Below are 23,738 nucleotides of genomic sequence, written 5' to 3'. Positions count from 1 at the left end.
GCATGTCAGGCACTGCTGCATCATTTCTTATGTACAAGGCCATTTGGATCATCGATTAGCAGTCTGCAGAGGCAGAAAATGCCTGGGGAGCACAGGGTCACATGGGTATGAAATAGCCAAGGGCTCAGAGGAGAAATGATATTGTAGACTGCCGTCGCCGCCGGCACGAAGTGCTATCACGCACAATGGTGACCATTCATCATACAAGCAAAGCATTAATTATAACTGTTCATAATTAAGCTCTAAACTGACAAGTAATGAATATTGATCAGGAAGAAAAACAGTCAACACTCTCCTGCACAAATACATCACGCTTACTTCTGAGATCAATACCTCACGATCGTCTACATAGAAGTCAAGGTCAAGATCTTGAAAACAGATGTCAGTGGCCTAATATTCCTCATATCATTACCGTCGCTATTACATGCTACAATGGCTATCAGTGAAGCCATAATCAATTTCCAGGCATCAGGCCAGTTGGAAGATGTTTATGATGTATTTTTACTATCACACTGAGAGACAGAATAATGGCCTGCTGGGTGTGCGTTTGCTTCACCCAGCAAACAGAGCTCTTTATTGATCCGCTGGTGTGAACTCAACTGAGTCAGACAGACAGGAAAATACAGACCCTAATGGATAGAAGTTGATTCCAATGAGAGACGAGATTCCATTCCGGTAAATCTAATTTGGAAGTCCCGCTTGCTTGAGAAATTGTTTGTCATCTATAGCCGATAGAATTGAGAGGCATTACGATAAACCTGTATATATCAGGAGATTGACTTGTACGCATTGAAAAGTTCTTGGTATTTCATTCATGAGTCTCACTCTGCGCTGGACCCGATTCACAGCTGGAGTTAAAGGGAATCAAAAATCTTGCCATGGGAATTCTTACATCAAAGACAGACATTTCTCTAACTGTAAAGAATATAAAGTAGATATCTAGCCGACGTGAACGGTGCTTTAACTATTTTGCAGCAATCCAATTAATTCCTGCAGTTCAGAAATGGTTACAGCCACTTTGAGACTCGGTTCATTAACCACAGGCATACATTTCCCCTGTTAAACCCTCATATCTAATGATGCCCGTGGCTCCATAAAGTTGTGTGTTGGTTAACGCTGCTGTGTTTTGTGCGCCGCAGACACTACACTATGTCATTTATGTCCAGTGTTACCATACAGCATGCAGTATACTGTATGGGGAGATTTAGTTTCAGCTCAGCCAACAACAGGGAAGTTAGTCCAGACCTTGTTACATCTTGGATAATAATCCTTCCAGAATAATGACACTTGAGTCTTGGATGATTTTGCACAGTAAATAATTGGGAGATACAAGATTTACAAGTGCGTTGTACAGTAAACCACTTTTACACAAGATCTGATTGTCCTGAAATGCCATAAAAAGGGAAACTCTGAATCATCTAAAAGCCATATAATTTCCTTACGGCCATCGCTGCTTCTCTTTTCTCTGCAGTCCCTGCTCCCCATTAGATTATGAAGAGCTCTCCTCCAAGTACAAAACAGAACAACATGTTCTACTTCACTATAGTTTGACATTTTGAGAAATAGGCTTATTTACTTTCTTGCACAGAGTTAGATTAGATGATTGATACTCTCATTTCTGTACTGCTGGTTACCGCTTAGCACAAAGATCCGAGGGGAAATAACTTGCAAGGCTCTGTGCGAAATAGGGCTGGGCAATATATCGATATTATATCCATATCGTAATATGAGACTAGATATCCTCTTACATTTTGGATATCGTACGTATGTTGTCTTTTACTGGTTTTACAGGCGGCAATACAGTAAAGTGATGTAATTTTCTGAACTTACCAGACTGTTTTAGCTGTTCTATTATTTGCCTTTACCCATTGTAATTATTATATCCACATTACTGATGATTATTTATCACAAATGTGAAAATATTTTGTAAAAGTACCGTCAGCCCTATAATATCGCCACAATATCGATATCAAGGTATTTGCTCAAACATATTGTGATATTGGATTTTCTTCAGATCGCCCAGCCCTAATCCAAAAGGTAACAAAAATCACCTCCCTACACTTTTAAAGCTTATCAATTGACAACTTATATATAATTCTTTACACTGCTTTGTCGAATACTCGATTCTGACAAGATGAATCATGGCATTCTACATTCTGTTATTTCTGAATAGCACACCGCTGCTATGAATAACATCATTAGCCTTGACTCAAATTATTGATTTACATAGTAATGTAGCTGTGTAATTAGCGGAGTCCTGCAGACCCGCTCACTCTATTATCCCATACTTGTTTAATCCTTACAAAAGAAAAGTGTAAAAACAACAATTTATGACGGACTATCTTTTGGCCACAACCAGTAACTTCTGATTAAAACAAGCCAAAATCTGGGTTGTGATCGTTTAATTTGTTGTACATACAAATACAGCTTCATGAATGATCATCTTGCTACACTAATCTGCCCTATGCCGGGTTTTAAAATCCACAATTCACACAATTCTTAAAACAGGGAAACTGCATTGTGAACGAGCTAAATTGTCTGTTTCGTTTTACTGACAATACTTCCTGAGACGGGTGTTTTACAACGTTTACCAAAAGTAGAGTAAAAATCTAAATGGAGTGCAATTGTGCAAGACCACAGTAAAGCAGAACAGAGGAGAGTATAGCTTTGTGTCTTTACCCCTTTAAAAGAAACATGTACAGCACTTACAGCCCCCGTCACAGGCTGGTTGAGAAGTAAACACCTAAGCCTTTCTTCCTGTAACTGTTTCATTGTAAGCAGTTTCTTTAGATTCATCATTAGAATGGGATTGAGGTTGATTTAAATCTGAAAAAAAAAATTCTTAATATATTGAACGACATATTAGGTGACAAAAAGATGAGATGTAAACAAAAGGGGATGATGAGACCTATAGTGCATTTGACTTGCTTTGAGTCAATAGGCTACTCCATTGCTGGAACTAATGGCTACTTGTACAAACAAGTTCCTCCTCACATCATGTTATTGTTGAGGAAACAAGACAAGCCAAGCCAACTGTGTCTCTGCCCTTTTCTAACTAACTTGCATGCGCAACTTTATCCCAACTTCTCCAAACTAAAACTAAATCAAATGTGGTGTCTCCAAGGAAATTTAAGACACCAAATAAATGTGTTGCAATTAATCTCAATTGCCGCAGTGTGTGCAGGCTGGCCAGCACAAATTATTAAAAATGTGTTCACCACTTTGTTCAGTTTTCATGTCATCTACATCATCTTGTTAGCCCCTTGATTGAATTTTGTTAGGCGGAGAAACATGGAGGAAGATAAAAGAAAGAAACAGAGTACACTGAAGTCCTTAGAACAGATAATTAGAGTCAAATAGATTAGGATACAGAAGAACTGATCATTTATAGTATAATAACATACAGTAAAATAAGGACACTCAGTAAGGAGAATTTAAAGTTGAGTACAGGTACGTAGGGTCTTAAAGCACAGAATACAATGACAGTAATATGGAGTATTTCACACAGCAGTACATTTCAGCAAACTGAAAGAGTCATAATATCATTAACTGTATGATCATATCTCACTGCAGGTGCAGGTACAATATATAGGACTGGGCCCTGAATGTGGTAAGGGAAGGATTTCTTATACAGAGCTGAGATAAAGCAGATCCCCGACCTCTCTGAATACCTCTGCATACACACGATCCACATCAGCACTGCTGGCAAAACGCACAATGCTTGTGCATATGCTGGTGTATAATGAAGGTTTGCACACAACCAAACATGCGGATACTGCATCGTACTGAAATGCAAGGATGCTAATGTCCATATATGGAAATACACACTCACACACAGGCCTATACAGGCTAAGCAGCTGATGACCCTCGGCTAGCTCCCCTTATCAGTATAAGCCGGTCCTGGCTTAAGGATAAGCAAAGGAAACCACTGGAGCCGACACTTTGGATAGATTTAGGAAAAAATTGTAATGTAGAATTTCTGCAACCATTAATGATTAACTCTGCAATTTCACAATGTATGGTATAGTTGCCTTGCAAACATACAGTGTTAAACATTTCCAGTCTGGGGATTGGCTGTGCTGTGTGCACGGTTTATAATATTGAAATATATTGTAAATTGCACCCGCAGGGCTATGGAGAGTATTTCCCTTCACAATGACACTTTTTATTACAACCTGCTGAAAAAGAAGTAGTCAAGAGCTTCTTTTCGCCCCTGAGGTTTTAAATCTTACATTCTTGTATTAAGTTTGCCAAAGACAGATCAGTCAGTGGATTGAATCAGAGGAGTAAAAAACTGTCCTCGAATTTCTCAGCCACTTAAATCCCACATAGGCACTCGCCAAAGCATCGCAGTCATTTCAGCAGCCAGTGGTGAAATCGCAAATCCTTTTGCTTCTGCCACGCGCAGCTTAGGGCTGCAGAGCGAGCGGAGTGGCAGGCCACGGCGCCAGTCTTTGAGGTGTGTGTGTGTGTGTGTGTGTGTGTGTGTGTGTGTGTGTGTGTGTGTGTGTGTGTGTGTGTGTGTATATATACACACACACACACACACACATACACACACATACATACATACATACACACACACACACGATTGGACAGATGAAACGGCCTAGGCCTCTAGGATGGCCCGCTCCGCTCACAGGTAGGGCTGTGTGTGTTCATGTCAACATGTGTGCAGTGCACGCCTGCATTTTGCATGTGCATGTGTTATTTGTCTGCACATCCATTGCAGTGTGCTTCTGTGTGAGACTCCAGCGCCATTTCCTGGTGCCTGGCTCAGTGCTGATAAGGACACGGTCCTCTCAAGGCTGAAATGCAGTGCAAATTGAAGAGACAATTAGTGCTCTGTTGTTCTACAATCAATGAAGTTGCTGCAGCACAGTTAAAGCAAACAACACTATTGAATTAGTATGATGATAGGTCAGTGGCTGTCACTGTGGCCACTTAAACAACTGCTTTTGTAACAGCTTTGCCAAGTAACAATTGAGGTGTTTTTACGGAATTGTGTATTCCACTGCCGTTCAGTCATGTCTGTGCTTCAAACTGGCAGCTTGAGGCTTGATTTATCCACTGCTAGCATGGATATCCAACATGAATCTCCTGTGTTGGACATTCCCCCCTCAGTCTCATTAACTGTCAGCAAAGGCCACCTCTCCACACACAGAGGAGCACCAAGCATCACCCTGGCTCTTTCTGTAGCTCTGAAAAACAACAGGGCCCATTTGTCATCGGAGTTGCACTGTATCAGATACCAATCCATCTCCCCTTCCTAAAATACCAGCTTGTTCTCTTAATTTCCTCAGCTCCTGTGAGAGCCCCTTCCTTCTTTTCCTCCACATCCCTCCTTTCCTCCATTCGTCTACCCCTCGATCCCGCAGGCCAAGATCAAACTGTGAATTACACAAGTCCTTGAGAAACCCTGATTCAGACCATCCAGTGTCAGCTCCGCGACCCTCCCGTGTCCCCTCGTGATCCCCGTCCGTCCATCTATTACTCCCCTTTAGACAACTCCCCCTTTCTTCCTCCTCGCCAGCTCTTCTGATACTAAATCACCAACAACAGTTATCTCAGCCTGCAGGAGGGAGGGAGGGGAAAACATAGGGAAAAGAAAGGAAAATAATTTGAACATAAACTAAAGAATTATGTCAGCTGCACACCAGGGACAATAATGCTGATTTAAAATTATTCAGGCTTCCACTTTTTTTTGCTCTTGGTCCTGCACCATTTCAGTTCTTTATACAGAAACTAATTTTGTTAGAACAGTCAACATTATAGTTATATAACAGTCCACCTATTTAAAATCACATAAGAGGTAGGGAAAGAGTAAACTTTAATTGACATACATTTTGAGTAATTTATAATTACTAATAAGTTGATTTATTTACCTTACAGTATTGAATGAGGTAAGTAATTGCATTATAATAATAATTTTTTTACAGGTGTAAAAGTGCACTGATAGGCTGCATGAATGAGTCACATCTGTAAAACAGGTGCGAGCAACCAAGATGCTGCAGAACCTCAAAAGTATGGATCCATAGTTTTTGACAAGCCTGTAAATTGATAAAGACATCTGTTTTTAAAATGCCCAGCCACTAAAGTTCAGTGTGCTATTTTTGAAGTGTAATTTCAAGTTTACACTTTTTCAGGACAAGACAATGATTAAATACAAACTCCAAGAACACATCCAGCATCTATATCTAATGACTCTTGAGCCAACAGTGGACTGGTTGTGCTTGGTATGCATAATCCATTAGAGACAAAAGATAAAGAGAGGAAGGAAGGTGGCAGCTGGCTGAAATACAGAGAAAAAGAGGAAAAAAACAATCAGAACCAATACTCTTTTCCAGTCCTGTCTTGACCCACTGGGTTTTCATTCATTGCTCTTCTCTGCAGTAGTTTGACAGACAAGCCTCTGCCATCATGTAAAGGTGTAGGGAAACGTGTCATCCGTCTTTTCTGGTGGACTGATGTCAACCCCACTCTCATATGAGACGCTGTTTGCGTGACAAACGGCCATGGGGTGTGCCAGCCAGAGCAGATGAGGGGCAGAGGGAGGGGCATGCGGGCCATTTTGATATTAAGATGATGAAGACGCTGCTCTGGTTTTCCACTGAATGGCTCGGAGCCAGATAGCTTCTTTAGAGAAATGAATTAGGCTCAATGTCCCTCCACAGGAGACAAGACGTGAACAGAAGTGAACAGAATGAGAAAAAAAAAACACACAGCGGTGCTGCCGTTCGCACAGAAGTGACTGATGATATGCTAGATCAGGATTTCCTTTTGCTGAATTACTCAGGCCTGTCCTGAAATTACAGTACAGAAGCTCCTTGCTGCATTGTTTGGTATTCGCCTTTGTGCCTGGTCTATTTCACGTAAGACCTGGCTGGCAACTGTGTGTGTGTGTGTGTGTGTGTGTGTGTGTGTGTGTGTGTGTGTGTGTGTGTGTTTCTAATCTCTATTTATCCAGGGAAGGTTTGCTCAGCACTTAGGCTTTTACTGCAGAAACACTCTGGTTCACCTTTCCATATCTAGATAAAAACATTCACATCTATGCATTTTAAAGAACAATTACAGTTATAAACTGCTGCTCCTGCTTTTGATGAACATGTTCAGGGAATACACACCTGGTAAATGCTTCAGGACAATTTTGATCATAGTTATGGGAAAGGAGAGCATATCTTTTCTCATTCTTGCCGCCTGGATATCCCAGCTTGTCTTGCAATCTGAAGTGGCGACTTTCCAAATTCAAATACATTTAAATGTGACTTTATGTAATCATTGCAGTCACTTCGGGACAGACCTGAAGGGAGCATGTTTTACTGGCTGGAACTGGGTGACAAAGCCAGTCTGATCTTAAAGCGTGTGGTTAAAAAAGTCATTAGGATTAAAGGCCCAATCAGATGCTAATCAGCTGATCTAGGGGGACAAAATGGGGTCTTGATTGCCTGTTACAGTTGAAGCTACACATATTATACAGTAGGAAGGGGGATAACTCATCCACACATGCGCAAACTGTATGCACACACACACAAACAGCAAAATAGAATAAATAGGCAGGTGTACTAGATGCTCTGCCATGCCTGACTGACTAGCTGACTGGCAAGGTCACACAGATTTAGGATGAGTATGCTGGGCATCACTGAACCCACCACTGACAAGGGAAGAGGAGGGGGCACATGCACACTTGGCAAACACACACAAGCCTGTGGCCACACACACACACACACACACACACACACACACACACACACACACACACACACACACACACGGAGAAAAGTGGGGTTGGCAGTCAGGGCGCAAAGGCAGATAGGGGGTAAATACATTTAAATGCATTTGTATGGTTAAGCATATACATATGGAATGCGTTCAGGGATGGGGAGTAAGAGAAAAACCAATAAATGCAAGCTTTTAAGCATAGAAGGATAAAAGAGGCAGACAAACACATAGAAAACCACCATGAGAAAGCATTGATAAGAAGGTGGGTTGTGAAATACATATTACAGAGTACTTTATCAACAGCTGCATGTCTCCACGCAGAGATGTATATGATTCTTGTATACATATATGAGTGCATGCTACACACTGAAGTGCATGACAGTACACACAAGCAAACACACAGACAAGCATTCACACATGGCAACAGTGAGAGACAAGCCGGTGGTTAAGACTGAAGCGGTTTCCAACTGCCTGTTTGACGGGTAGCTAAACCCGCATTAGCAGAAACAATGGAGCACTCAATCTCTTCCACGTTCCCTGGAGAGTCCCAGAGTGGGGTAGCGGGTGAGAGGAAGGAGATTTAGCCTAATATACGTTGGGGAGGCTGGGGCTTTGGCATGACCCCGTTTCCACGCGGCTGTCTGTCAGCAGGTAATTGAGGAAAAGCAAGGTATAGGCCGGTGCCTGAGTCAGTGGATCAGTAATGATCTTCTTGGGTCATTGACCCCCGTCCATTATTGTTAATCTCATCTGAAAAATAAATAATGAAATTCACCTATGAGGCGATGCTGGAGCGGATCAGCACTCGTGCCAATGTGTCAGCACTCATTCTAAGAAGTGTCTAAAAGGCAGCAAAAGCCAGTTGATTCCCACAGACCAGGCACAGCTGTTTTAAGTGCCTGAATGACCAAGGAATCTGTCTGTCAGCCTCTCTGTCTGTCTTCAAAGCGGTATTAATTGTGTCTTTTGCCACTTGGGGGCCAGGGAATAAACTGTAAACACAACACTGACATACTTTCATCTCACAAAGTTGATATGGTGAACTGCTTGGCAAACATCTGCCTCTTTTCAAATCCAGCAGACATGCAGTGACAATAGCACACGTTTGGCTAATGGTCTCCAACTACTGAGGGAAATATTAAGGCTCCTTAGCCACCAAATCCTGTAAAAGTCATACGTCTTTGTCTGTTATCTTTGGTACAGGGCAGGTAGCGTTCAGTGGCTTTATTTTGCTACGAGCGAAAATGAGATGGATGATAGCAGTGAGAGAGAACCAACGAGGTCAAGTTGTGGGCCATAAAACCAAAGCACTGAGTTGAAAGACGCTGAAACACTTCATAGAGCTGACGGGAACTGCAGAGCTGAATGATAACTCTTTGTAGGATCAGCTTTCACATTACATAATCACTTAACCATTTTTATTCATTAGTGCAGCTTTAAAAAGTTAAAACATGAGATAGTCCTGAACTTATTTGCTTTCTGAGATGAGATGTGTATGCATCTACTAAGGAGCTGGAGTCCGTGTTAATCCTAGTTTAGCATATAGAAGGCAAAGGGAGCAGCTAACCTGGCTCTGCCCAAAGTGCATCTCATTTATTTAGCCTTCAGATAGAAAATATATAGATAATTTGAGGTTTTAGAAGAAGTTATGTTCTGGAACTATTTCTTGGCGAACAACAGATGTGTGCCGTGACTGCAGAGCTTCTCAAAGTTTTGTTGTCAAAGTAAAGTTGCCAGGTTTGGTATCATCATGCTTGTACAGAGACTACAATGACACTTATGCTCACCGTATCTGGCAACCTGTGTTAGAGCCAAAGATGCTACACAGAAGTAAAAAAAAATCCCGAAATCACCTAAAATTGTTGTATCTGTATTTCTATTTATGTATGGCTTAAAGACATACTTTGCTGATTTCATTGTGTGGGCAGTGTGTTTGGATGAAAGGTTTGTGGCAAATAAGCTTTAGAGCTGTGGGTATATAGGCATTTAAAGTTTTATTTTCAACAGAGCCAGACTAGGTGTTTCCCTCATCTCCAGTGTGACGTTCCTGACTCCCGCATTGTGTTAAACACACACACACACACACACACACGAGGTTGATATCAATCTTTTCATATCAGTAGACATAGTCCATATACAGCCCAATTTAAACTCCAGTCCAGTACGGCAGAGCTCCTCATCAAGATGATATACAAGTCATGACGCATCTCCCTCTCTCTATATCTCTCCATCTTTCTCTCTCTCTCTCTGCCCAACACATTCCCATCTCCTATATTAGATAATGCACAGCCCATCATGTAAAGAGCAATAGATTATTCTATTCCTGGTGATAACAGAAGAGAAAGGCGGAGGGAAGGCGGATTATAAAGAGCAGAATGATGAGGAGGCTAATTTAAGCAGTTTGAAAATGCTGGTGAGAGTGAGAGAGAGAGAGAGAGAGAGAGAGAGAGAGAGAGAGATCAATGGCAATAAGTTTATGTGGTAAGGTGCCAACTGTCGGGGGGTTTTAAAATATGTTTATGGAAAAAAATATGTTTTACTACATGTGTTTTGGAAAACAAAATGCCCCTTTCCTAATCCACTTTCCTCACCCCTGCTGCATAGGTAAATCTCTCCCCAGCACTAATGAACTATTATGACAAATACTGAGAGCAAATTTACTGTGTTGACAGAGGCTACGCTCCTCCGTCCCAGAGCACCAGAATGAGTTATACATCACTTTTTTTTCCCACTCTTCTCCCCCTGCCTGCTTTCCTGTTTCTACCTGTAACTCTCTCTCTCACTCTCACTTAGCCATATGGGGAAAGACACACGTATCTCTCATCTTCTCCCACAGAGCGACGGGGCTGTGCGACTCTTATGTTCTGTGTGGTATATAGTTAGCAGAGCTTGTGGTGATGAATTGAGCGTAATGGCCAACAGCGTTTGTTGAGATTAATTGATACTAATGGCTAACACAGTTAGCGGTGAGTGATGGCTGCTACACTGCAGACACACTGGAGGATTAGACACAAATCAAGTTGCGACTTGGCTTTTTACTGCAGCAGCACGCTCCGTCTGTTCTGGCATCTACAGAGCTGTCTGAAACAAAAGAGATGTGTGTGTGGGACCATAAAGCAGCCCTTCGGCCAATAGCTAGCTGTGAGCTTTACTGGAGGCTTTTGTTCCGAAATTGTGACATCCACAGTTTGACAACCTAAATGCTAAACATGATCACTGACATTCAAGTAAAGTTAACTTTTAAGTATTAGCTCTGTTTTAAATTAACAGACTGAGCTGGACCCACAGTTTGGAAAGTGAACAAAAAATGCACGGTACCTAAAAAGTGCCCTCTTCTTAAAAATGTCATGCAAAAGGTCACATACAAAAATAAAGCTGAAAGTGCATAACACAAGGCAAACAGGTGGTAGGCAGCTCAGATAGCAACATTTTGGCAGTGTTTTTTTGGTAATGCATAGGCATATTGCAAGAGAAAAGAAGATACTAAGTGTAATCCATCTTAAATCGGGTCTATGCAAAATCCAGACAAGAGATGCATGTTAAAACCAGGCATAGAGCTAGGGATATAAAATAATTTCCACCAACAAGCAACTTAAATTTGGTGGAAGCTCTGAGCTGAGAGGATTTCATTTCACCTCACGAAGACTTTTACTTTATTTTGTGTGACAATGCCTCACATTCAAATATAGAAATGTCAGCAAAACCCATGCCAAAATTCCCCTAATACGCAGGCTTCAGTTTTACTCGACAGAACTTCAACTGACTATTTCTTGGTGAACTATATGCCCACCAGACACACAAAGGCCCAACAGAGACGGCATCTGTGTTAAGAAAGAATCAGAAACCTGCGAGTTTAATTGATTCTTGTTTAAAATGATGAGAAATAGCAATTAGCAGGTACACATTTTTGAGAGTTGTGTCCCTAAATGAGACACAGAGTATTCTACCTGCTTGATAACTTTCACAGACCAGATCACATAATGTGTATTTCAAAATTATAAAATTATATCAATATATTGGTTTTTCTCAACAAATCAACCAGTGTGACAGAAACCTCATCAGTTCAAGTCACGTCACCGTTGCACTGTATCATAAACTGATCCTCCTCTCCTGGGCGTCTGCCTCCTGTTAATCACAGAATGTGACTTGACAACTATTTGAAAAAGTACCCATCATACCCCTTGGCCTGGGATGACTCATCCAGTATGGCTGCCACTCCATCACAGTGGGCTGGCCTAAAATGGTTCCCCTTCTCCCTCCAATCACTTTATCATTGCTCCTCTTCACCTCCCTGCTCATAACTCATTCTCTTCCAACTGCACCCCCACCTCTGAACTGGACCACTAGTCTTGCTTTGTCGTGACAAAGAGTCTGTCATTGCTCCTCATATCTTTCAATTGCCTGACTGACAGCTCTGACAGCATGAAGGGTAGGGAGAGGAGTTACCCTGCCGTGTTTCCTCTCCCTCCTGCACCAAAAGGTTTAAAACTTTCCGCTGTGTTTAGAACGAACACACACACACACACACACACACACACACACACACACACACACACACAGCAGCGCCACCCCCTCTTTCCCTCCCCAGGAGGGCTAAAATCCCATCATCCCTCTATGTCACTGTTGCAATCCTCACTCCATTAGCATAATATTCCCATTCCTTTGCCGCCTCACTCCTCCTGTATCAGACAAACTGCTCTAGGAATCATAGTGGGATATGCCATGCTCAGTCTACGTCTTTTGATTTTCTCACTATTCGTTTCGCTTTCCCACCCTCATGCACACAGATTCATTCACTCACCATCTCTCTCTTAATGTCTTTGATTCTGTTTCTCAAATCTGTCTGTCTGTCTGTCTGAGCAGACAACTCTATTAGGTGTGCGAGTGAAGAAGGTTGCAAGGAAAGAGAGAGATGTATGAATGAGATACGGAGTAATGGTGGGAGAGATGAAGTGTAACACTGACTATTTACATGGCTGACTGGCTCAAACCACTTACCCCAATGATCTATAATGTGTTTGTATCTCACCACTTTTACCCTAGATGTGACACACATGCAGACAGTGTCTCCACGGCAAGTCGACATACAACAGTTGTTTGCCCGAATTTGTGTTTGTCTTTTATTTTGTTGACACACACACACACACACACACACACACACACACACACACACACACACAGCATGCATACATGAATAAACAGTAGACACGACCCTCAGTAAAAGCGCAGCCGTCGGCAATGACCACAAAAAGACAGATAACGATCATCCATTCTGGAGTGTCAGCTGGGGCTGGTATAAGGGCTGGAGGGCCGACCAGAGCCCCGTCAGGGGCTTGTAGATCGTGTGTTAGAGCTTTCTAATTGCCTAAGTCCCTGCAGCTCTCCATCTAAGCATCTGACTTGAATAAAACTCATCTTCTGTCAAAAAAGTAAAAGCATAAATTTGGATTCAAAACAACTTGTAGTCTCTTTTAAAACATAACAAAACTACATTGAACTCAATGCCTCCTGCAACTGAACCACAGTTAAAGCCATATTTGATCATGCAGCTGCAGGATTTATTGAGCATGTACAGTATTCAACAAGAAGTCATTACCAAAAAAACTGCTGATTGCAACTTTTGTTTTTCAGCAGCTTTTCGCCGCTGATACATTGTAGTCTTTTGCTTTCCTTAAATTTCTTTCCTGCTCATTGGAGCTGGATGATATATATATATATATATATATATATATATATATATATATATATATATATATATATATATATACACACACACATATATATATATATATATATATATATATATATGATGGATATGCAGCCCACTATTTTGATAGGTAAGGCAATACTGTTGGGATACACTACTACTGAAGTGGAAAATTGCAGTTACTCCAAGCAAATTGCAATGACCTGAAATATCTGATATATTCAGATGAATATTGCCTTCATACATATCCGATTCTCATCTAGATTTGTTTTTGTCCACATGACAAAACAAAACATACCTGAAAATACCACATTACATGCTTTTTACCCGTTCAAATATCCAATCAACGCATGTCATGATCTCAATCACATTTAATCAAAATTGTGTCACTTTCACCAGGCAGTGTACACATTACCTCATGATGAGCAGACAAACAACAGGACACAAGAACAATGGAACGAACATGAGAGGAAGTAATGGGCCAAACATACAGACAGTGACCTTGTGGAACCATCTGAAGTGTCTCCGTCTGTCTCGGTCTTCCTCTCAGACTGATTGCTATGCTGCTACCGCCACATCACTGGACTGATGTGAGTGATGGAGGACTTACTTAACTCCATCCACCAAGGACAGCAGGAAGGAAACACTCTGCCCTACAACACGTGAATGTCAACTGTAGACCACTGCTGTGTCGCCCTCTGTTGGTATTTTGGAGGTACAGAGCAATGGTTCTAACATTTTGATTTAGGGACCAGCAAAGTAACAGAACAAGCAACTGGAAATAGTATAGAACACATTAAGCCTGTGCATACAACGATGTAGCAATTAGAAATAAACAACCAACTTCCTCAACATCCAAGAATTAAACAGAAAGAGTACAAAACCCAGACAAATACACAAATGACCAAGAATAAACAAAAAGAGCTACAGACACCGCGGCGGGTGCAACAATGTTTGAGTTACATCCATGTGTGTTGTACTCACTTGTCTGGAGTGTTATGCATCGCAGGAGTCCTCCACAACCTGTCCCAGCTTCAACTTCTCTCATTCATTCACAAAGCTTAACAGCTTAACCAGTCCACTCAGCCTCTCAGGTGTCACTGTGCTGCTCAGTTTCCTAACATGTTGAGCTAAATGAGGCTCTGCAGTCCCATCAGAGATTATTATCCCAAACAGACAGTCCCCACACATCTCACTGACGAAACACGCACATGAAGAAGTCAGCGATGGAGGATCCACTGTGCATTTTAGCGTTTAGCATTTTGCCAGATAGGCCTACAGCTTGCACCTGTTGTTCACAACTTTGTGGGGCATTCCATGGACATATTATTCTCACATTCATTTACATTCATGTGACTTTAAATGTAGCAAAGGCCTACAAGACTTGAGGTAAAAATAGGCGACTTAAACAATTACTCATTTCTGATTTGTTTTTTCTTTCAAAAATCGGCTACTCAAAAAAGTACATATGTACGCACATCACCACTTTGTTACAGTAACGAGAGTAAATGTAATTCTTGACTTCCAGCTCTGCCGAATACTCTCACCACTCCACCCACCCAAGGGCTTGTTTAGGGATCCAAATTAGGTATTTTGTAAGTAAGATGCACGTATAGTAGGAAGTGCAATGTGGCCAGTAGATGGCAGCAGATTTCTGTTTACATTTTCTCAGCTTTCAACTCAGCCAGCTACCCAGTCAGTCAATACTGCACAGGCTGTTTTGTATCACTGGATGCAACGAAGGGGCAGTGCAAACCAACTTTTTGGAGAGACAATACAAATGGGGTGTGTTGTTTTCTCCCTTTTTTAAATTTTGTCCGTATCTAAGATTCTGATTGGTTGACACTTTTAGAGTAGCTTTTTTTCCCTTACTGAACTTTCCACTATAAAAACCTATGATGCTGTGAATGCTTTGAAGTGCGCAACACAGCTCAATTGATGGACTTACTGAATTGCGAGGGAAAAGTAAACCATAACATTGGATTCACTTGTATGGAATATCAGTTCTAAAATTAGAATTGGTGGATTTTGTTAAGCACTCACAATTTGTAATTTGAAGGTTTCTTAACGGTTTCTGAACCCGGGACAAGTGGTCTTTACGCACAGTTTGCGCCATGGCGAACTCGTGTCTTCAACTGAGCGGCTTTCTCATCAGCTGCCTTGGCTGGCTGGGCATCGTGATCGCGACAGCCACCAATGACTGGGTGCTTATGTGTAAATACGGTTTGAACACATGCAAGAAGATGGATGAGCTGGGAGCCAAGGGACCGTGGGCGGACTGTGTCATCTCCACAGGACTCTACCACTGCGTCTCCCTAACGCAGATCCTGGACCTGCCAGGTAGATACTGTTCTGTGCATCCCTGTAACAGCAATGTAGGTTGTATACATTTAGACTCGTTTAAGTTTATTCTTTTTTCTCACCTGATTATTATGCAATTTATTTACAGTATGTTATTTCCACCACTTGTTCTAAACACAGTTTTATTTATTTATTCCCCCTTTTTATAAAAAAAAAAAAAAAAAAAAGAAATACCCAGAAGCTTAACCTTGTGATGGAAAGCTTTCTCTTTGTTAATCAGTAATATCATATTTGTTTCATATGTGTTTCTATAGCCTACATCCAGACGACTCGTGCCCTGATGATCACAGGTTCGATCCTGGGTCTCCCAGCAGTGGGAATGATCCTTATGTCCATGCCCTGCATCAACCTCGGCAATGAACCCCAGGGCTCCAAGAACAAACGCACCATCTTGGGAGGAGTGCTTATACTCATAGTCGGTAAGAAACTCTACTTTACTTTGTTTACACAATGCAACTATGAATTAGTGGACAAAGACAAAATGTACAGTAAATCAAAGCATGTCAAATTGTTTTGCGCTCAGATGCACACACCAAGATCCCTTCCAACCTTTCTGACTGTGACCTCCTGTAACCCCACATCCAATGCTTACAAGCCACTGAGAGGAAAGGATGTTGAATATGACTGTCTTCCTCCCAGGGGTGCCCATATATGCACACACACACACACATTATATGTTCCTGTTCCTTTGAACCCTTCCCCTCAGATCCCATCCCATTCCTCTCCTCCACCTACTCTCATCCACACCCTGCCTTTGTCCTGAACCACATGGAAAATCACTCCCTCAATTGTCCAGTGTTGCTTATAAATATTTGACTCTCGCTGCAGCATTTTTCCAACACCTGTTTGCCTCAAATTAAATTTTAACACCTGTGTCCGTCCTTTGACTTTTCCACTTCCCACGTTTGTCATAGCTAAACTATTCCCAGCATGTGCCGTGCATCCCTGACTTACAAACATTACCATGACATCCATTTGAAGAAGTTAAAGCCCTGACTTAGTTATTAGATTTTCTATTTTGTCACTGGGAACACTTTTACATTAGGGATGATGTGTTTGTGTGTGTGTGTGTGTGTGTGTGTGTGTGTGTGTGTGTGTGTGTGTGTGTGTGTGTGTGTTTGGATGCTTGTTGCACAGCAAAATTAAAAAAAACACACTATATTGCTGATCACTGCCTCCATACTGGCAGCAAAGTCGTCCCAGCAGGGTCCAACTTTAATTATTTTTGTCAACTGTGTACTCTGAAGCATGAGTTTGGAAGCTTTCAGTTCACACATTATTTGTATATTTGGTTATTGCCCTTTCTAGTGTAGTATATTCAAATTATATTGGTGGTAAAAGGATTTCATGCAGTTGTGCATACTGGCACAAATCCAACATATACCAAATGTGTTCTTGTCAGCTGTATAGGGATTTCAATATTTGTACAAGTCTACAGGCCTCTCTTTTGTAGTTCAAGGCAAAGCTTATATAACACCATTAGGTCTTGCTGCTAACTAATATTATTGCAAATGTTCTTTCGTCTTTCATACCCTTCTTTCCTGTTTGACGAATAAATGATAACAAAACTATAATAGTTCTACAGTTACTGTATACTCACACCAGCATTCAACCATTCATCTATCTTAGCCTTGGCTTTCAGCTGCACCATTTTGCATCCCGAGTTTAATGATGTTTTTTGGTCTCTTCGTCACTGCTCAGTATAATGATGATACAGAATGTATGTGTGTAGGCAGGATTTATGTGCACCATTTTGCCTCCCTAGTTTTATTTTATGTTAAGCAGGATAACTTTGCATTCCCAATTTAGTTTTTTTTTTTAATTCAAGGTTTTACACAGGTTTTTAATTGAGCCTGTGTGTGTGCATGGGTTGCTCCTATTTGCACGATTTTGCATCCCCAGTTTTATTATGTAACTTGCAATTCTAACCTAAAGCTGTGTGGTAATACAAAAGGTTTCTGTGTATTTATTATAATAAGCAGCATCATTACTTTATTTATATACTTTATTATTACATCATTAATTTAATTATACTTTGAATCAGTCTGTTTTTTGTTTTTTCCAAAGTAACCTTTATGTGTGTATATATGTTGCTTTCGGAGGCACCATTTATATTCCCCATTATAACTATTTCTCTGTCTGTTTCTCCTCAGCCACATGCGGCATGGTGTCTACAGTCTGGTTTCCCATCGGCGCTCACGCAGAGCATGGCCTCATGTCATTCGGCTTCTCCCTCTACACTGGATGGGTGGGGACTATCTTCACCCTGCTGGGCGGGTGCATTCTTACCTGCTGCTCCTCAGAGTCCTCCTCCTCATCTCGCTCCTACCAGGACAACAATCGTTTCTACTATTCCAAACAGGGCGGTGGCAACCCGCCAGCAGCCCCTTCCACCAATCATGCTAAGAGCGCCCACGTCTGAGAGCGGAGAGAGATTAGATGTGTAAGGGACTGTAGTTTGTATATAGAGACATATACACTAGCACACACATACACATACAATCACAGTTACATGCAAACCTATACTGGAAGAGAAGGAGACAAATAAACACACTCATTCATGTTCAAGAAAAATACACAAATTCTTGAATGAGCACACAAACATACATAAAAGAGATATTCACACATCCAAACACCAGACTGTTTTTGTTGGAGCTCATCATGTATCACAGAGCTCATCTTCCAGCCTCCTCATGTTGGGCGTGGTGTGGACTCTCCCAGCTGTTACAGAATTGTACAAGCTCCTGAGTAACTGACCTGCACAGCAGCCTGAGATCTTGCTGACCTAGATATTGATCTTCAGGGCTGTCCTCGACATTCTCAGGCGACTAACACTCGTGATTTTATCAACTAATCGATTAGTTGATTTAATTGACAGATCTGTAAAACTGAGTTTCTCCACAAAGAATCGTGCAGAAGCACCACTTTAAATTTTGCGTTTTACCAGAGATGTGCTCATAAGTGTCTTGGAAATGAGTCTCTTAGCATGAAAGAGCATTAAAAAATGACTAATCGACTAAATAAATCTTAGTTGACTGTGACCAAAACGACCGATTCGTCGACCAAGAGGGGGCAGCTCTATTGATCTTCTATATTTCGTCTATTTTTCTATTTAGATGCTCCTATAAAATCTTATGTGTAAATGTTTTTTTTTTTTTAAATCATTTAATATCATGATCTGTATTTTTGATAAGAGCAGGGTATGACAGTATAATATTTGGAATTGGTAATATGTTCATCTACTTTGTTTATGCCCATTGGTTTTTCTTTGACATTATTGTACAACTCTCTAGTGCGTTTGCCTCTTGAGTGATAGACTTGATTAAAAAACACAGCACTGTTTTTCCCAGCCACTGCAGGATGACTGTAGAATGATGGGAACATACATTTTACAGGAGAGCTTTTTAGCCAGCAGTGTTGCAGTCTAAGTATGTGCACTGACTTGGCAAAAAAAAAAAAAAAAACTTATGAGAGCGTACAAAACCATAATCTTTTGTTCAATTCTCCCTCCTCTGAGTACTATTTAATAATCCAAACCTTACACATTGTTATGTGACTAACTAAATGTTGCTTTACTTTATTTGAATAACAACTGAGTGACAAAATGGCAGTTTATCTTGTAACTGTAGAATTATACATTTCCATCAAACATCTTCTTCACATGCTGTAGAACAGGTCTGTAGGTGAAAATATGTTCTACAAAAGCGTGGACAAAAAAAACAGTATTATGTAGTATTAGCTTCTCGTGAAGGAATGTGATAACTTGAATGTTCTATATCTCAAACGTGCTCTGAACACAGATGGACATTTCCAACTCAGATCAGCGCAGAAGCAGTATTAGCTGGTTATTTATTGTTTCACTGATCGGCTGTTGTTTGATTTTCTATAATAAAGACAAAAGAACTCAAAGTGCCTTTGTCTCAAGTGTGTCGATAAGATGTTACCATTCCATACATTATCTTCTTTCCTCTATCTGGGTGTTAAGCTTAATACAGGGTGTCTGTAACACAGCAGATAGAAAGCTGATGTATGTGTGTGTATGTATGTGTGTGTGTGTGTGTGTGTGTGTGTGTGTGTGTGTGTGTGTGTGCGTGTGCGTGATACAGTAAGTAATCACTGCCCTGGTACAAGCTGATTGTGACACTGTTTGTCGTAGGTTGGTGATATAGATTGACTATTGTGAATCTGTGTGTGTGCGTATGTGTGTGGTACTGTATGTGGTGTTAATATGGGAATATAAACTGAGATTAAGCAGAAAACATGAATTGTTATTAATGCATCATACTGTATCTGCAACCTTGAGTTAGGTCAGCACAGAATAGCCTGTCCCTAAGACACTCAAAGCCTGTGGCCAGTAGCGGTGTTGAAATTAATCAAATAATCGATGCATCGAATCGTGGACATGGACGATGCTGCATCGATAATCGGCCAGGCCATAATCGATTATTTCTGTTTACAATTTAATGTATGCCTAACAACCTTTCTGTTTACATATTCTGTTATGTTTTGCACATTCAGGAAGTGCCATGTACTCAGTGCTGTAGTTTTATGTACCCAATTTATTTAGTATTAGAGCACTGCAGAATGTTTTGTTTTTGAAGCTTGAAAAGCTATGAATTAAATATCCTATATGGCTCTAATAGTAAAAATGTATTTGACGCATCATGATGCATCATGATATCGAATCGAATCGCTGACATGATAATCGTAATCGAATTGAATCGGGAGATCAGTGAAGATTCACACCTCTAGTGGCCAGGTTGGCTCGTTGGGTAGAGCAGGCGCACATATACTGAGAGGCTTATGCCTCGATGCAGAGGTCCAGGGTTCAAGTCTGACCTGTGACGATTTCCTGCATGTCTTCCCCCTCTCTCCCCTTTAGCTGTCCTATCCATTAAAGGTGGAAAAGCCCAAAAAATAATCTTTAAAAAAAGAAGACACTCAAAGCCACACACTGTATCGGCCCTCCCCTGCCGAACACACACACACACACACACACACACACACACACACACACACACAAACACACACACACACACACACACACAGACAATTGTATCCAGCGTGTGGCTGACTGTGTGCTCCTCTGTCCATGTCAAGGTCACTGAGTCATATTATAGATATTACATGATACTTTGGAAATAATATGTGCTATCTCGTTGTCCTCAGCTTATCTTAAAACACACGCAGACACACAAAACAATCTGTCCTAGTTTCAAAGAACTATTCTGTCACTTTTGAGTACTGTATGTGTACAGTACGGTACGTTATTTCCTGGCACGCCTGTGTGTGCAGGTGTGTGCGATCATGTCAGTGTCTGTATTCCCTGAAATGTGATGCTGTTCCAGGCGCAGAGCCATCCATTCCACAGGAGGCCTGTAGGAGGGTAGTGGACAACCATGCTGTCCCGTATTACTTAAAAAGACTGGTAGTGTTATGATAATCTATGCTAAAACATTGCTATCTTACCTCTTATCTACCAATACATCTTTATTGTTGGAAGTTGGAACAAGAGGATGAGATTCTGCTCTAGGACATTATCATACACCAACAGTATTAGCTACTCTGTGATATTCTATCTGTTCCAGCAATTATATTTTTGATTAAGTGTTTATTTTACTTTTCTGTATCCGCTGTACATCAACATGGCTTGTCTATTTCTACTTCAGTTGAAATGTCCCAATTCATTTCCCAGAATATCATTCACCAACACCCAGAGAACATCCATTAACCTTTTTCGCTTCCTCTGTGTTTCTGTGTAGGAGGTGAGATTATAAATCATAGCAATAATGTTAGAGCAAAACAGCATTTTTACAGTTTAGAGAGGGTGAGAGTTGAGCTCTCTGATCAAAACATATCTTGTGGCGGAGTTGTGTTCTAGTTTATTGAAGCTGCACAGCTGGTGGACAAGTAGGTTTTTTCCCCTAGTGGCCTAGCCTATGGATTCCATAGTTTGATTATAAGTCAGTGCTACATTGCACTTACATTTGGTTCTGAGAGAGAGTCACTAAAACTTGAACTTTAAAGTGCTCATATTATGAAAAAAATCACTTTTTCTGGGATTTGGGGTGTTATTTTGTGTCTCTGGTGCTTCCACACACATTACAAACTTGGGAAAAAAAACATCCATGCTGTTTTGAGTGAGATACGGTTTCTGAATGTGTCCTGCCTTCAGTCTCCTGGTGAGCTGTTCAAAATCGGCAGGACTTTTTACGTCACTAGCCGAAACGAGGTGGCTAACCGTTGCATGCTAGCGCTAGCATACTAGCTCGTTCTGAATGGCAAAACACTGCTACAACACACACTAGTTCACCATAATCTACAAAAGAACTACTTACATGTCCCTATTCTGCAGGTATTCCACGCAAAGTTGGAAGTGTGCCCTCGTTTAGAAGAAGTCTCCCGGCTAATCCTGCCTTGTACTACTGAAGCTGTAGAAACAAACAGCTAGCTAGATGATGTGATCTTACCTAGCTACTGCGCATGTGCGACTGCCAACAAAGATGTTACAGCAGTGAGAGGTCTCACTCTGTAGCTAAAACAGAGACCTGAACACAGGGTGAAAAGACGAGCTGCAGCAATGTGCAGTACAACAAACATGTAAACCTATTCTGGTACAACCTCAAAATACAATTATGAACCTGAAAATGAGCATAATATGGCCACTTTAAGTTAACACCATTATAACTGCGCTGCATGAATCTCAATCGAATCATCTACAATAGAATTAATCCACAGGCTATGGCTTGACCAGTTAACAAAATGGGCCGAGAAAGGTACGGTAGGCTACATAGGTTTTGTTAAAAGGTCTGGCAAAGCCCAAAAGTGGCACAACAAAGGTAAAGGTGTCCTGTGGAGTTTTTGCTTACATTCATGAATGTTACCAAGACATATTCTGTGTCCTTAAGGTCTAGCAAACGTGTTGAATGCATTTCCTTTCTCTTTTCTTTTTCTTTAAAGTCTGAAACCTGCCTTGTTTACATGTTTAATAGCTTGCAGTCTTCTTCACTTCACTTTGTTGCCACATGAGTGTGTTTCTTGACATGTTACTGCCACCTGTTGATTAGTAGTAGTAGTGTAGTGCAGTTCGAAACCTTTGGTTAGAACGTGTATCGCGTTACACGCACCAGAAACAACAAATTGGGACCCACAGATGAAAACATTGTTCCATAGATAGCATTATAGTGGTCATAAACTCCACAGGGAACCTTAATCTGCATGTCCTTGGTGGAAGCTTGGTGGCATAGTGACTCCTGCAGGGCTATTTTGTAAACTACAGACATGCCAAGCTTACCTTTAACACGCTAGCCAGCCAGGAACATGCTTGGGCTAGTCAGTAGCAATACCTCTCCCAGCTAGTTGGCTCAGGAAGCTATAGCTCGGTCACCAACCAAACAGGGTTGTTTAAAAGTGGATGATGCAACACAATGGGCTAATGGTTAAGATGTTGGTCAAATGCATTATTAAGTAGGTGAAAATTCACTGAAGTTAATGTGACCAACTTCCACCTTAAACGTTCGGATACAATCTAGCTCATCAGTATCCTGGAAATCCAGAGTTTTCACAAGACCACAATTTGAATTTGCTCAGCGAGCCACTCTGGCAATGAGTAATGATGCTCATTACCTATGCCCTTGGAGCCAAGATGCATCAATCACATCGTTGTATCTGATATAGGTGGGCCAGAGGCGAGCTAAACAGATGACAACAGTGCTGCTACGCTGAAGTCAGTAAACATTTGTCATAGTGTTGTCCAATTGCATCAAAGTCCAGAATCAGTCAGTAAACATTGGTCGTAGTGTTATCCAATTGCGTGCAGTGATATTTTCAAATGCATGCTTTGTGCCGCCCCTCAAGTTGGGCCATTTTCATTACTCATAGTCAGACCCTTAATCTTTCGGATTTGGGTCTGGATTTTCAGGCTAGCTCATCAGCCCAAAATGGACATGAA

The 23,738-nt window shown here is 41.2% G+C and overlaps 2 protein-coding genes across 2 annotated transcripts in view; one reads left to right on the top strand and one right to left on the bottom strand.

Moving 5' to 3' along the window:
- grin3ba (glutamate receptor, ionotropic, N-methyl-D-aspartate 3Ba) overlaps positions 1-14,678 on the bottom strand; it is a 111,999-nt gene extending 97,321 nt beyond the window's left edge. The window contains exon 1 of the mRNA XM_031309733.2: positions 14,411-14,678. The gene's annotated coding sequence lies outside the window, so the exon portion shown is untranslated. The remainder of the gene's footprint in view (positions 1-14,410) is intronic.
- A 643-nt stretch (positions 14,679-15,321) lies between these two features.
- Positions 15,322-19,699, top strand: cldn11a (claudin 11a). Its single transcript, XM_031309738.2, has 3 exons — positions 15,322-15,766; positions 16,042-16,206; positions 17,941-19,699. The coding sequence occupies exons 1-3, from the start codon at positions 15,541-15,543 to the stop codon at positions 18,207-18,209; spliced, it is 660 nt and encodes a 219-aa protein (XP_031165598.1). The 5' UTR covers positions 15,322-15,540; the 3' UTR covers positions 18,210-19,699.
- The last annotated feature ends 4,039 nt before the right edge of the window (positions 19,700-23,738 follow it).

This window comes from Sander lucioperca, chromosome 18 (assembly GCF_008315115.2).
Source record: "Sander lucioperca isolate FBNREF2018 chromosome 18, SLUC_FBN_1.2, whole genome shotgun sequence".
Lineage (NCBI taxonomy): Eukaryota > Metazoa > Chordata > Actinopteri > Perciformes > Percidae > Sander > Sander lucioperca.
The sequence above is the reverse complement of the archived record's forward strand: the minus strand, read 5'-3'. Positions and strand labels throughout refer to the sequence as shown.